The sequence below is a fragment of the Periplaneta americana genome, chromosome 17 (assembly GCF_040183065.1).
Source record: "Periplaneta americana isolate PAMFEO1 chromosome 17, P.americana_PAMFEO1_priV1, whole genome shotgun sequence".
Taxonomy (NCBI): domain Eukaryota; kingdom Metazoa; phylum Arthropoda; class Insecta; order Blattodea; family Blattidae; genus Periplaneta; species Periplaneta americana.
Window position 1 is genome coordinate 4,030,390 of NC_091133.1, and position 16,102 is coordinate 4,046,491.

General features: G+C 37.9%; 1 protein-coding gene across 3 annotated transcripts in view; it reads right to left on the bottom strand.

Annotated features, from left to right (window-relative positions):
- LOC138692568 (zinc finger protein 664-like) overlaps positions 1–16,102 on the bottom strand; it is a 37,352-nt gene that overhangs the window by 15,694 nt on the left and 5,556 nt on the right. For all 3 annotated transcript variants that reach the window (XM_069815547.1, XM_069815549.1, XM_069815548.1), the window contains exons 2-4: positions 11,799–11,896; positions 6,669–6,806; positions 5,197–5,279 (exon numbers count right to left, since the gene is read on the bottom strand). In XM_069815547.1, coding sequence (XP_069671648.1) covers positions 5,197–5,279; positions 6,669–6,806; positions 11,799–11,896 — 319 coding nt within the window. The remainder of the gene's footprint in view (positions 1–5,196; positions 5,280–6,668; positions 6,807–11,798; positions 11,897–16,102) is intronic.

Below are 16,102 nucleotides of genomic sequence, written 5' to 3' on the forward strand. Positions count from 1 at the left end.
TAATTACTGCCTTTAGCTTTCTGAAGCAAGAAGACCAGAACTTGTCGCTCATAGCTTAACACTACCACACAGATGATATGCGTACAGATTTTGTGCTACAAAGACTTCACAAGCCAGTTATGTTCCCTTCATAAAACGGTAATTTTTAACCCATTCAATTAATTGATTAAAACATATTTGATCAGTTACTCGGATTTTAATATCAATCGATTAGATCGACAGCTCTAATTATTATCAATGGCCCCAGAACAGCGGCCGCCTGCATGGTTTCCACTGAGTGTGTAACCTAAATGCAAATTTGAGCAGCAGGCTACAACGTGTGCATAATGCGTGCGTCCGTTATATTTGTAATATTCGTAAGTATGATCATGTTTCCCCGTCTTTCCAAACTCTGTCTTGGCTAAGGCTAAGCGATCGACGAGCCCTCATTCTCTTGTTCTCTTTTTTCAAATTCTGCGCACCGCTACCGCAATCTATTTGGCTTCTCGTTTTCAAAATTTATCCGCATATCATCAGCTAAGTACAAGATCTCATCATAACAATTTATTCATTATACCCTACCACAAGACATCTTTATATTCTTCATCCTATACAGTTTCAGTTGCTAGAAACTGGAACTCGCTTCTGAGTGATATAAGGGGTTGTTGGACAATAACTTCATTTATGTCAAAATTACATAAATTCTTACTTAACAGATTAATTGCTGATTAATATTTGTTACTTATAATGAAACTAACATCTGTCCATTATTATTATTATTATTATTATTATTATTATTATTATTATTATTATTATCATTAATTTCTCTAAATAGATTTACAAAACCTCTAATGGCAATTACATTAATATTCTCATTATAGAAATAGAAATATATATATATTCTCCCTGTAACATAGTCCTAGTAAGTTAATATTAAATTAATTTTCATCATTTTACTAGCTATTACAAATATTAAATTAATTATAATTCATTAAATTAAATTAGCTCATAAATTAAGTTACTACTTTACCCTATAGATTTATCTAAATTTAAATAAATATATAGTGAAGAATATTGCTGGAGAACCTTTTAAGTGTAGTGTAAATATTTGTAATTTAAATTTATGTATTGTATCGATTAAGGCTGGTTGAGTGGAAGAGAAGGCCTTATGGCCTTAACTCTGCCAGCGAAAATAAAACATTATTATTATTATTATTATTATTATTATTACTATTATTATTATTATTAACCATTTCTCCGGCGCTTCTCCAATGTATAACAGTATTGACAATAAATGTTCACTAATTTGGACTTTCCATGCTCACAGTCGTTGCTGAAAATGGCCCCCATTTGTCACCACACACAACTAACATCTTCTGATGAATGAATGAACGAACAACACTCTGAAGTTCCAGATCATTAATAGCTTGGATTTCTAATCGTATACAGTCTTTTAGTTTATCTAGAAAATGAGGATTTTTCCTATAAACCATACCGGTACCTTTTAGTGTTCCTCATAAATAAAAGTCACAGAGGATTACATCTGGGCTTCGTGGAGGCCTCAAATTATTACTGATTAGTATCGTACTGAAAATACGCCTCAATTCCCTCATTGGCACAGCAGCTGTATGAGCAGTGGCAAAATCTTGTTGGAAATGAATTGACAAACGTTCCGCATACGTAAGTTCGCAAAGAAGGGGTCGAGAAGTAATTGGAGATACCTTTCGCTGTTAATTGTACTCTAAAAAAAAAAAAAAGACCCAATAATGCAATGTCCATTAATTGCACACCAGACCCCTATCCTATCACCATACAAGGGCATTCCAATCACTAAATCCGGTTTTTCCTGACTCCAATATGGGTTATTCTCAGAACACACGTGTACATTTAAATAGAACCATGCTTCATCAGCAAAAAATTAATTTTCAATCAATCTCTCCTGAATTCACCTTCTCTAACAAAATTGCACTCTCCTATCAGGGTCTGTCTGACTTAATGCTTGTACTACAGGAATTTTATATGGCTTCACGTTTCAATAGTTTTATTGCTTTTCTTGCAGAGGACTGAGATATTCCAGTTTCCTGTCCTAAACGCTTTAGAGATTTTTGAGGGGTATGTTCTAATCTTTCACCAGTCTCACCTAATTTTTCCTCTGTAAGAACACAACGTTTTCTGTTTGATTTTCGATTGTTCACCGAGCCTGTTTCTTTAAATCTTTTAGTGAGTCGTCTAATTGTTTTGGCTGAAGGCACAGGTCTGTTTGGAAACTTTATTCTAAATTTTCGTCTTGTTTTCGCACACGACCTTCTGCCTTTTATGTACGTGTTGTACCTATTTTTTTATTTTATTGGGTTATTTTACGACGCTGTATCAACATCTATGTTATTTAGAGTCTGAATGAAATGGTGATAATGCCGGTGAAATGAGTCCGGGGTCCAGCACCGAAAGTTACCCAGCATTTGCTCGTATTGGGTTGAGGGAAAACCCCGGAAAAAACCTCAACCAGGTAACGTGCCCCGACCGCGATTTGAACCCGGGCCACCTGGTTTCGCGGCCAGACGCGCTGACCGTTACTCCACAGGTGTGGACTGTTGTACCTATGCATACGTTCACGCAATGAGAATTTGTTGCTAGGCATTACCTAAATACACAATAATCACTCAACTTTATACACTAACGTTGTACACTTGAAGAATCGAGAGTTTCATTACTCGACTTCTAAGCGCACCGAATGCCATATGGCTACTGGAGGTCGAGGTTACGGGCACGCTGGAAACCACGCAGAGTACGGCTGGCCGGCCACCGGTTTCTGGGACCTTTGATAATAATGGCTCTGTATGTTGACACAAAGGAACTAATTTTAGTAGACTCACTAACATAAGTTTATATTAATTCATAATTTGGAATGAGCAACTTCTGGTAGTTAGAGGCAATAGCAACTGAAACTATAAAATTTAGCCAAATTGAAAACCACAAATACCTCCTGATATTATAAATTATAAGATCAGTATCATGTTTGGAGGATAGCACTACACGACGGATTGAACAAAATATGTGGGGGTGTAACTTTAATAGTGGCAACACTGCTGTAAAAGCGAAATGAGACGGAGTTGCCACTTCTACCACATGTTGGTCTATGTCTGCCCTCCTCCCCCCTAAAACAACTCTTTCGTCCGACTGCGCTGTGGAGAGTTGAAGTTAGTCTCCTGTTAGTTACAGCTCTAAGCGGTTGTCTCGCCATGTTTACAAAGCGATCTGCCTGTGGTCATACACCACAATGTCATGACGGCCTTGTTGAGGCAAGTGAAGAGACGGCGTTACCATACAGGACTGTGGCGAGGTGGGTTCGAGCCTTCAACAAGGGGCGTGACCGCGTGGAAAACATGGCTCGGCTGGGTCGTCCGAGTGTTAGTGAAGAGGAAGTGCAAGCTGTTTCTTCGCTATTAGATTGTACGTGAGTTAGCCCAGGAGGTAGGAATATCGCATTTGACTGTGTTTCGTATCTAAAGAATCGCCTGAAAGTGAGAAAAATTGCATCTCGGTGGGTTCCCTGGGATTTTATGGAGGCGCAGCGATGGATACAATACGACACCGTTCAGACTCACTTGGAGCGTTATGATCGTGAAGGAGACGCCTTCTTACGGCTTACTGTTGCGCTTGATGAGACATAGGCCAAGTAATACGAACCTCTACTCAAATGAGGGGTGTCATTACGGGTCACCATGCAAAACAGTGGTGCGTTATACTCCTACAATGTGAAAGTTATGTTGATGGTTGTGTACGACTGTGACGGCGTCAAGCAAACACAGAAGGTTAATGCACAGTATTTCCGTCATTTTTTGGAACATAATCTGAGATCAGCGTTGCGAACAAAGCGCCCACAAGTTTTGCAGAATCCTTCCATCATTTTGCAGGATAACGCAAGGGCACATTCGGCACACTCCGTAGCTGATTTGTACCGTCGCTGGGGGTGGGAAGTGCTTTTCCATCCACCACATTCACCGGACTTAAGCCCCTGTGATTATGAATTAATCCTAAAGATGAAGGAACCACTTCGAGAAGTTCGATTCTGGACAGTTCCTGATATTCTGCAGGCAGTAGGGCGTCTATCAGAAACATCAACAAAACAAGAGCTGCTACAAGGATACTACGACTTCCACATTGCTGACAACGAGTTGTAGACAATGCCGGTTATTACATTGAAGGACCGTAGAAGTTTCACAGATGTATCACTTGTATATTCGTAATAAATAAATAATTGCCATTATTAAAGTTACAACCTGTGTATTTAGAGAGACTGTAATAGCAGCAATGAAACAGAAGAATGGTGGGATGGTAATTTGGTAACAGTACCCCAGATATGATCTGGAAAGTAGAAAGTAAAAAAAAACAGGATAACTAGAAGACATTGCAATGCAAAGACCACAAATGAATGCTACAGAAGCAACATCAACAGTGGCAGTGATAATGATAATGATGTTAGTAACTTACTTATGGCTTTCAAGGAACTCACAGGTTCATTACCATCCTCACATAAGCCCGCCATCGGTCCCTATCCGGTGCAAGATTAATCCAGTCTCTACCATCATATCCCACCTCCCTCTAATCCATTTTTATATTATCTTCCCATTTATTTCTGGGCGTCCCCAAATGTCTTTTTTCCTCCGGCCATCAAACTAACGCTCTATAGGCATTTCTGAATTCACTCATGTGTGCTACATGCCCTGCTCATCTAAAACGTCTGGATTCAATGTCCCTAATTATGTCAACTGAAGAATACAATGCGTGGAGTTCTACTTTGTGCATTGTTCTCCATTATCCTGTAACTTCATCCCTCTTAGCCCCAAATATTTTCCTAAGCACCTTATTCTCCAACATCTTAACATCTGTTCCTCTCTCAAAGTGAGAGTCTGACGTTAGTAATAGTGGTGGTATTAATTTTAATATACCTTGAGTCTTTCATATCAATAACAATCACATACTGGGACATCTATTCATCTTTATACATCTACACTCCCTATCTTCAGACTTGTCGATCTTATCCCGAATTGCCTTCATAAAGACTTCCTCCTTCCATAAATTTCCGTGATCTATCTTTGCTGTGTCGTAGATGGCTGTTGGGCTTCTTTCCAACTAGTTGTTCGTGTATGGCCATACAGCAACACTTCGCAAACTGATGTTTTATGTGTTAATATTAAGGACAGTGCAAAGACTCACCTATTGGTCAGAATCTCATTCCCCTCTGCCATAACGTCCAGTTTCACCTCTTCCTTTACTGCGTTTAGGTCACACAACTCTTCCTGTAATATAAAGAGAAAATTGAATAGAAAGATGGAGCAACAATACAAGTACAAGGAAATATTCTCATGGGGTCAGATAAAAATGTTAATTTTTTTGTTCCACCATGTTATTAATAAAAGAACAAGTGCTTATACAAATTTTGGCCACTGGAGTGCAATTACGAGGCCTGTCCAAAAGGTTAAGATTTCCTAGGGCTGTTTACAGAAAGAAAACACAATTTCATGGAAGATTTATTGGAACAGTACAACAATTATTGAGCTATTTTTCAACATATTCCGTCTACACCTGTGGAGTAACGGTTAGCACGTCTGGCCGCGAAACCAGGTGGCCCAGGTTCAATTCCCCGTCAGGACAAGTTACCTGGTTGAGGTTTTTCCCGGTTTTTTTTTCAACCCAATTTCAGCAAATGCTGGGTAACTTTCGGTGCTGGACCCCGGATTCATTTCACCGGCATTATCACCTTCACCTCATTCAGATGCTAAATAACCTGAGATGTTGATACAGCGTCGTAAAATAACCTACTAAAAAAACCATATTCCCCAACGGAACTGAGACATTAGTCATAGAGTCGGATCAACTTGTGTCATAGAAGTCTGCTGCCCGGGATGCAACCAGTGTGTGACAGCCATCTACACCTAACTCTCTGTTGATCCCACGGTACGAGAAATGTCCTAATTCCTGTGGTGCATGTGTTGAGAAATAGCTCAACAATTGCTGTATGTGATCCAATCTTTCCATAAAATTGTTTTCTTTGTGTAAACGGCCCCAGGGATACTTATTTTCTGGAGAGCCCGCTTAATTGCGCTCCAGAGACCAAAATTTCTATAAATACCAGTTTTGACATTATTAACATGGCGGGAAAACAAATAACTTTTTTATCTGTCCCCATGTGAATGTTTGCTTGTAAGTTAGTGTACAGTTCACGCTCCAGTAAATATGTGTATTGGTGCAGAAGGTGGAGTCATTGAAAACCGGTTTAATGGAGATTTTTCGAGGGAGTAATAACGTGAATATTCTGTAATAAATTTAGTATACACCCACTACCATTTTCATACATAATTATAACCTTAATAACGTCCAATTATATCTTTAATTTGGGGGGGGGGGGGTGTAGCTCACAAAATTTTAGAAGTATGACACGTTTATATGAACTTTTATCGTCAGACATGTCAGAAATCATATCCTACAATATTGCACGATGTTCGTAAGTACCCTGTGTATATATACAGACAACCATAATCTAAATTTAGAATATTTTGAAAAAAAAAATTGAATATATAATTTTACGTAGAAAATATTAATGCGAATTCATATGCTAACTCGCTATGGTTTCAAAAGATTAATATTGAAAAAAAAAGCAGCTGGCAAACTCTATAGCATCCACATACCTCAGCTTTACACTTTGTCGCAACAAAATTAGTTGGCACTGCAGACTCCTCGACGCTAAAACCTGATGTGAGATCATAGCTGCGATCCACACATTCCTTCTTTATTCCAGCCACGTGGAGATCCAATAAATTTCCTTCCTGCAGAAGACAGACATAAGACATATGTAACAATGCGATTCCAAGTGCCGCATGCTGCAGTCTGGTCCTCATACTGGGTTTATTGCAGTATAATAGAAACAAATAGAAGCATTTGAAATGGATATAGAGAAGGATGGAGCATGTGAAATGGACAGACAGAGTAAGAAACAGAGCTGTGTTGGAAAGACTGGATGAAGAAAGAATGATGCTGAAACTGACCAGAAAGAGGTAAAGGAATTGGCTGGGTGACTGGCTGAGAAAAAACTGCCTACTGAAGGAAGTACTGGAAGGAATGGTGAACGGGAGAGGAGTTTGGGGCAGAAGAAGATATCAGATGATAGACGACATTAAGATATGTGGGTCATATGAGGAGACAAAGAGGAAGGCAGAAAATAGGAAACACTGGAAAATGCTGGGTTTGCAGTGAAAGACCTGCCCTTGCGCATACACTATAAATGAATGAATAAAAATAATTGATAACAAAACAAAAACAAGACATTAATAGCTACATATGATACACGAATTAAAAGTTTACTTCTAGAATTGAGCAATACGTATCTGCTGTTGTACTGTTAATTCAAGGGTTATTGTGCCTGCACATATTCTTTCTAAATCAAGATATCTCAAGATATACTTAAGAAATACTAACTTAAAGAAGAAAACAGTGGTATTACTGACTCTGGTAACCTAATTATTTTATTCAATATGAGTTAAGAATAATCCATCATCCACGATGATGTCTTTAACGACTCTCATTAAGACGTTATCAAAATCTGGACATGTTTCAATGCCAATCAGTAACACTTCCACTTTTGATATGATGAGAAGAAGGGATCATCAAGTATGTGACTATTGGAATTCAATTGTGCATTAGCATAATTATTTCTGACCCAGTCGTTCCTAGTTTAGTAGAGGTTGTGGAATTGATCTTCTAATTCCGTAGTTGGAATATTACATTGCAGGCCCTCACTGCCAAGTACATCACGAACAGTCTTCCTTTGCTGGCTATGAAATTGAAATTGCAAAGGAATGCGACTGTCCTTTAGTTCTATCATGTTTTATTTTCCTTTTGGGATCATTGGATTGCAAATATTGTCGTTGAATATTAAAACTGTTATTATTATCTAGTTCATTATATATTCTTACAGGGTGTTTAGGCCAAGGAGAAACATTGTATAGCAGTATTAGCCAGGAATTTAGTGAAACTTGCAACAGCCTCAATAAACTACCAGCATTTAATTAATGAGAATCGAAATGCAATTTGTTCAATGTCCTGCACTAGACATTTCACGTCAGTGAACATGGTTTCCATATTTTTATTTAGATCCCTCTATATTCAGTGAAATATTTAGATGTTGTTCAGTATGACCCTGTATGTATGCATGTATGTACTACTCAGAACAAATATCATTGCCAGTATAAAGTTTACGAACTATTACCTCCACAGTGACGTCGTCAGTATACTCTGCAGAAACTATCAATTGCCTTCAAACCAGATCATTTGTCAGCGTTTCATGATGCAGACAGTATCGAATGTTGATATAGATGGTACAGTGGAACCTCGATTTTGGGTTTCTCGATTTAAGATTTACCAGCATTTTGCGTTCTTATTTTGCAGTCCTGGCAGATGTCCCATATACGCAATGCTATTTTTACTCCGATTTAATGTTTCTCGATTTAGTGTTTTACCAGCATTTAAGAAACAAATTTTTTGTCCCAACAAAGCAAATTAGCTTCTATTATGCGTTTTTTCAGCCCTAAATCTTATTTCCTTGTCCAAGATCGTTTCAGTAACAGTTCCTACCCCTCTCCTTATCTACCATGCGTACCCAGGTGAGATACCTGATGCAACACAGTGCCAGAAACCACGTGTTAATCATGTGCTGCGGTGCGTGAGAATCAATTCACAACAAAGCATCGCATTAAGGCAGAAAGTGGACAATTTTAGGGCTTCTAATGGATGGCTTTAAGCAGCATGACATTACATACAAAAGTGTGTGTGATGAAAGTGCAAGTTTCAGATGAGTCAGTGGATCATCAGAAAGACGATGTCCTTCCACATCTCATGGAAGGCTATGATGCCAAAGTTATCTTTAATACCAATGAGACGGGGGTCTTCTACTCTCTGATGAGAGGCTTCACATAAAAGGAGAGACCTGCCATGGTGGGAAGAAAAGTAAGGAGAGGCTCACTGTTATTCTCTGTACAAATGCAGATGATTCAAGAAGCTGAAATCCTTGGTAATTGGCAAATATGAAAAACCAAGGTGTCTTAAAAATGTCAGCACACTGCCATGCAGTTACAAGAACAGGCCTGCCTGGATGACAATGGACATATTTAGCAGCTATCTGAGAGAACTGCACGTGAAAATGGGGGCTGCTAACAGGAAGATAATCCTTGTAGTGGATAAGTGTCTGGCACATCCCCTGATACGTTATTTCTGAAGAATGTGAAGGTTGCTCTCTTCCCACCTAATTGTATAGCTGTCTTCAACCCCTTGGATTTGGGTGTAATTCATGCCCTCATGAGGAAGTATAGACGTTCACTGGTGCAGAAACAGATTGCTGCCATGGACAGACAAACTGGAGATTCCGTTTTCAAAATCTCCATCGTCACTGCCATGCATAAGGTCTGCAGTGCATGAGAGAAAATGTCAGCAGCCATCATCACCAACTGCTTCAGAAAAGTAAGCTCTATGAAGGCTATCAGTGGTGACAGCATGGAGAATGAACGGTAGCAGAACTGGAAGCCGTATGAAGATACATGCGTAGCTTCAATATTGATGAATCCAGGTGAAAAGGGAGTTACACTTTCTCTGTCAAAGATGTCCAGCAAAACAGAGATCCATTCTTGATTTCTTCAAGAAGTGGCAGATAAACTTGATGCAACCAACCAGTGTACTTAATGTTGTGGAGCTCTTTAAAGCATTTTTCTTCTTTTAGTTGAGATTAGACCATAAAAATTAGTTTCTAAATATGTTGATGTGTTTCTTTTTCAATTTTGGCAAAACCCCTATTTTGCGTTTTTCTCGATTCTGGGTATAATCTGTCCAGTCCCATGAAAAATCAAGAACCGAGGTTTCAATGTACTTACTTCTACCTTCCTCTCCTCACTACCTGCTAGTACCTATACCCTATATGGGCGTAAATACGATAGCAGCGCTATATTGCTTAGCAGCATTCCTATGTCCTTAGTAATATGCATGTCTGTGTGTATTTATAAATATCAAGGTATGTATATATGTATTTCCGTAAATAACAAGTACATTTATCTATGTCCTTTCAGTCTCAAAGGTGTCGAAATTTGAAGATAAATATCAGTCTTGGAGACTTGTGGGATAATGTGTTCTATATCATAAATATTGACAATACAGCAGCCTTCCATAAAATATTCTGTTGCAATAATGGTGAATATATTTTTAATGTAAAGGTCACAAACATGTACACCATTATATGGCAATGTTTCAAACAGTATCAATGATAACATGACAGGTTCTATTCTTGTAATTTCGACTATTATTTGAAGCACACCTTTTGTGATGAATATGTTTCCTTTCAATAACAGTAGAATAAGTAGAATTCAGGTTTATACTGTGACAACGACGTGAGATTCGAACTCACGACCAGCGTCCCGCAAGAGAGCAGATCGCGCGGGCTCCACGGAGCACTGAGGTACGGCGCGCGGCGGAGAGAAGAGAGGGGAAAGGGCCTACGCGGCGAGGGAGTTTGCGCTCGCATCTTCTGCTTGCCTAAAGAGGCCGAGAAGTCCGTCGAAGTGGAAAAATCGCGAATTCGAACTTTCCAGGCTACGTCGCTGTGGTTATAAAAGAAGAGACGCGAGGGAACTCGGACAGTGTGTGATTCATGATTAGTTCAGTCAGTAAACCAGTGAACAGAGCAAGCCAGCCAGTCTTGTGTACCGGAGTACGACTTGAGTGTGCGTCCGCAACTGTGTCAGCATCCGAAGGCCTGAGTTCGAGTGCAGTGGACCACAGTTGGAGGGACATGAGTTCGAGTACAGTGGACTGTCTCTGAAGGTCTGTGGTTCGAGATACTGTGAACTCGAGTGACTGTGCTAGAAGAACTATGAACTGAGAACTGACAGTTCTGATTTGTAAATAGTGCTTTGTAAATATTAGTTAAGATTAACAGTTCATTGTTGTTCGTAATAGTCCAAGTATATTGTCATTGTCGTCAGTGGAGTGCACTAACGAATACTGTGTTACGGTGTGGAGAGCAAATCCTATTGCTGAGATAATAAAATTTCATTGTTGTTTATTTTAAAAACGTTACAATACTATTTATTCCTCGCCAATACATTAACATGATATTGCATATCAACTGCTATTCAATAACAGAGGCATATAGTATCAAGCAGCATAACATACTTTATTATTGCTACTGTTTCTGTTGGAAATAATTGGTTACATTTGTATTAGCATAGATTTATATTGCATATAGATAACACACCTGACCAGCAAAGTAATAAAGTGTAACGGATTTGGAACATCTCCTAACCACAATTAATTATTAGAAAGTACGATTAAATTATCTTGTGTATACAAATTATTAAAAATGTGTTGCGTTTCCATAATAGTTGTATGATACCATCATAAGGACTGACGTATGATCGCTGCAATGGTTCAACTCTAGAGCTGTATCTGCCCTAACACATGCATTTGAGACATATGCAAGTAGCTACTCAGTTGTATATAGAATTCAAGATTTTGATCTTACATACTATATTCATTAAAAAATAAGAGAATTTATGAAAATTATTTTGACTGAAGGTTATCCTAAAACTCAGTTTAAACCAGCGCCCAGTATCAGCTCTTAAAATATTATGAAAGAGTATAAATGAAACATGGACTCTAGATTTGAAATTTCCTAGACTATACTGAAAGTCTGCTCATTATAAACTAAGAGATATGTCATATTCTACAATGTTAAACACGTCCTACATAGGAATTACAACCAGTGACTGTCAGTTTACCTCTGATAAGGGCTTCTTCTCAGCTGAATCAGTGTTATCATTCCACTGTATAGCCAACGGGTCCACCTCGGCTTCCTTCTTGATCACATCCATCACGACTGTAACAGACATTAAGTGTTGATATATCTGCAGTGGTTACAATATGAGGTGCGTTTGAAAAGTTTGTGGCCTGACACATAGATGGCATTGAAAACATTTCAACAATGTCGCCATTGCTAGCAGCCATATTTTTTGGCCTACCTTCCATATCGCCCCACACAGCTCATGGAACTGTAGTCTGGTTTATAAGTTTCTTTATCGGTTAAATGAGGGGGACAGCTAAGCGACATTAAGCCGAGGTATGCGACAAAGTTAGTCGGTTAGTTGAGAGGATTATTTAGTGATACGAAGCCGAGGAATATGAAATTTATTTTTAAATTCGTTTTCTCTCCTGTGTGTACTGTGGGGGGCATACCGAAGTTTCACCAATTGAGAAAATAATTCAGGATTTTCTATAGCACGCGACACTAGAGATTTTTAAGAAAAAGCGAAAGAATGGTACAATTTTCAGAGGCGAGGTAGATTGGAATGTGAAGAATTTTCATATTGTATGTCAGTTGACTTGAAAACATATTAGAAAATTGCTAAGAATTGGAAAGAATTCAACGGTGTATGTAACATAAAAATATATTTTTTTTTAATTGGGTTATTTTACGACGCTGTATCAACATCTAGGTTATTTAGCGTCTGAATGATATGAAGGTGATAATGCCAGTGAAATGAGTCTGGGGTCCAGCACCGAAAGTTACCCAGCATTTGCTCGTATTGGGTTGAGGGAAAACCCCGGAAAAAACCTCAACCAGGTAACTTGCCCCGACTGGGATTCGAACCCGGGCCACCTGGTTTCGCAACCAGACGCGCTGACCGTTACTCCACAGGTGTGGAGCATAAAAATATTACTTAACACGGGAAGTAAAGATATATAACACCTAAAAATGAATGCTTAAATGCACTACTCTTAGTTTATACATGGCATACTACAGTCTAACCTAACCTAAGTGTCTAGCACCTCTAGTACAACTCAGAGAAATGCAAGTTGCAAGTTTCAGTATCACGTGCTATAGAAAAGCCATAATTCCTGTTAACTATATGCAAATTTTCAATTTATTTGTCATTTCTACAAGTTCCCTCCAGTAGTTAGCTGTTGTCGTTTAGTCAACTGACCGAAGACAGATCTGAACCTCACAAGTGATACCAATAAGGCACCACTTATGAGGAAACTAGGCCAGGAGATAATGGGGTACGGTGACCAGTTCCTTTCTATAAATAACACATCCATCTTACAAAGAAGCATCAAAGAATTAAAACAACATCTGTTTAAAATAAAGAATGAAATCTTTAACGATTATCTTGTAAATCTAAGTGCTACAAACAGAGATGATTATTCCTTGTGGAAAATAACTAAGAAACTGAAACGTCTTCAGAGATTGATAGGTTCAATTAGAAAAGGCAATGGTGATTGGGTGAGAACGTTTTGCAAGTCATCTAGCAAATGTATTGACTCCAAATCCAGCACCCACAGTGAATTGCAATGATAATGAAATTAACAAATTTCTCAGTATCCCACATCACATGTTTATCCATTTCGAGTTGTTGTTCTAACGATGTCAAGAAAGCAATATAAACAGAACTACATCCAAAGAACTGCTCTGGCTATGACTTGATAACTGCTAAAATTCTTTTAGAACTCCCCAGAAAAGCAATTGTGTTTATTACAACTCTCCTTAAAGGAATTCTTAGAACTTCTTATTATCCAGCACAGTGAAAAATATCTCAAATTATCTTGATTCCAAAATCAGGGAAACCACCAAATGAAGTGACTTTCTATCGTTCAATTACGCTGTTACCAATACTGTCTAAATTATTTTAGAAGCTCTTTTTTCTAAGAGATTACCTCCAATTCTTACTGACAGCAATATTATACATGACCATCAGTTCGGATTCCGAAAATAACATTCTACAATAGAACAAATTCATAGAGCCGTAAATAAAATTGAAGAAGCCATAGAAACAAAAAAAATTTTGCTCTGCGTATTTTTAGACATTCAACACGCCTTCGAAAGCATCTTGGTATACTTCACAAGTTTAAAGTCATACTTCCGCAACCCTATTATTTATTACTTCCTTCTTACTTAGCTTCGAGAATTTTTAAGTAAAATTCGAAGAACATTTCTCCTCATTCTATGATATAAATTCAAATGTACCTCAAGGTTCAGTCTTAGGCCCTATACTAAATAGGCCTACAATTTATAAAGGTGAATTTCCAATTTCTAATAAAGTAATAATGGCTATTTTCGCTGATGACACTGTTATTCTTGCTTCACATGAAGATCCGTCAACAGCATCTGAAAACCTGCAGAATGAATTGAAAGAAACAGAAGACTGGCTAACTAAATGGAGAATGCAAGCGAGGGAAAACAAATCAGTTCATGTTACTTTCGGAGCCAGAACTGTTCTCCTGTATGCCTTACAACCAGGAACTTCCTACAGTAGATGATGTTAAATACTTAGGTTTGCATTTAGATCGCCGATTAACTTGCTGTAAACATGTTGAAACTAAACACAAAGAATTAAATTTGAAAACATAAAAAATCTATTGGTTACTGGGACCTAAATCAAAATTGTCATTAGAAAATAAACTTCTTGTTTATCAAATCATAGTAAAAGCAATCTGTACATAAGGCATCCACCTGGAGGGAACCGCTAGCAACTCCGGCATTAAAATACTGCAGAGGTATCGGTCTAAAACTTTATGTTGCATTGTCGCTGCCCCGAGGTATGTCATTCATGCATGACCTAAACATTTCAACTGTGAAAGACGAGATCTCTAAGTTCAGTAAAAAATACCTCAACCGATTAAATCAATGTCCCAATCATTATGCATTAAATTTGTTGGATAATAGTCAAACAATAAAAAGATTTAAAAGGACCGATGCTCGTGACCTTCCATTCAATTTTACTACATCTACTTGAAACAGTTACTTTTCTTCTGGAATGCTGTCATGGGATAACATCTCCACTCATGTCATATTATTCAATCAAAAGCATACATCAATCTTAGTTCAGCATTTGGAATATAAACAACCAATGTCATGGTACATCTCCACTCATGTCATATTATTCAATCAAAAGCATACATCAATCTTAGTTCAGCATTTGGAATATAAACAACCAATGTCATGGTACATCTCCACTCATGTCATATTATTCAATCAAAAGCATACATCAATCTTAGTTCAGCATTTGGAATATAAACAACCAATGTCATGGTACATCTCCACTCATGTCATATTATTCAATCAAAAGCATACATCAATCTTAGTTCAGCATTTGGAATATAAACAACCAATGTCATGGTACATCTCCACTCATGTCATATTATTCAATCAAAAGCATACATCAATCTTAGTTCAGCATTTGGAATATAAACAACCAATGTCATGGTACATCTCCACTCATGTCATATTATTCAATCAAAAGCATACATCAATCTTAGTTCAGCATTTGGAATATAAACAACCAATGTATTATTGATTATAAGTAAAGGTAATAAGGTATAGGTATCCCCGTAACATGCCATGAAGGCACTTGGGGGCATGGAGGTAGAGCCCCATGCTTTCCATCACCTCAGCACTAGAATGAGGTGGTGTGGTCGGCACCACGCTCTGACTGCCTTTTACCCCCAGGAAAGACCTGGTACTCAATTTTAGAGGAGACTGGGTGAACCTCGGGGCCGTTCTGAAAGTTTGGCAACGAGAAAAAATCCTGTCACCAAATGGGATCGAACCCCGGACCTTCCAGTCCGTAGCCAGCTGCTCTATCAACTGAGCTACCCGGCCGCCCATTATTGATCATAGACTAAAAAAAAAATGTAAAAATATTAAATAATCATCCCATTTTTAAAACCACAGGGTGGTTCAAAAGCCATGTTCCATTTTGTTGAAAACGTGCACCAAAATTAATGAACTTAAGGTATGTTACTATTGACACTGTAAGGTAAATTCAAATTTGCCTCTCTTCCATTTGAAGACAAACTTCTTAATTTTGACATGGTGGAAATTACCTTTACAAGCAATGAATGTCACAGTACTTTAATATAAATTGGAAATCATTTCAGTTAGTTATTGAAAATTAAATATTAGAATAACATACATACTGTACAACCATGAGCAACTCAATAATATTTGTTTATAATAAAGTAAAATAAAAATTAATTTATAAAACCATGAAAATAAACAATTGCCACCGATATAACTCAGTATGTT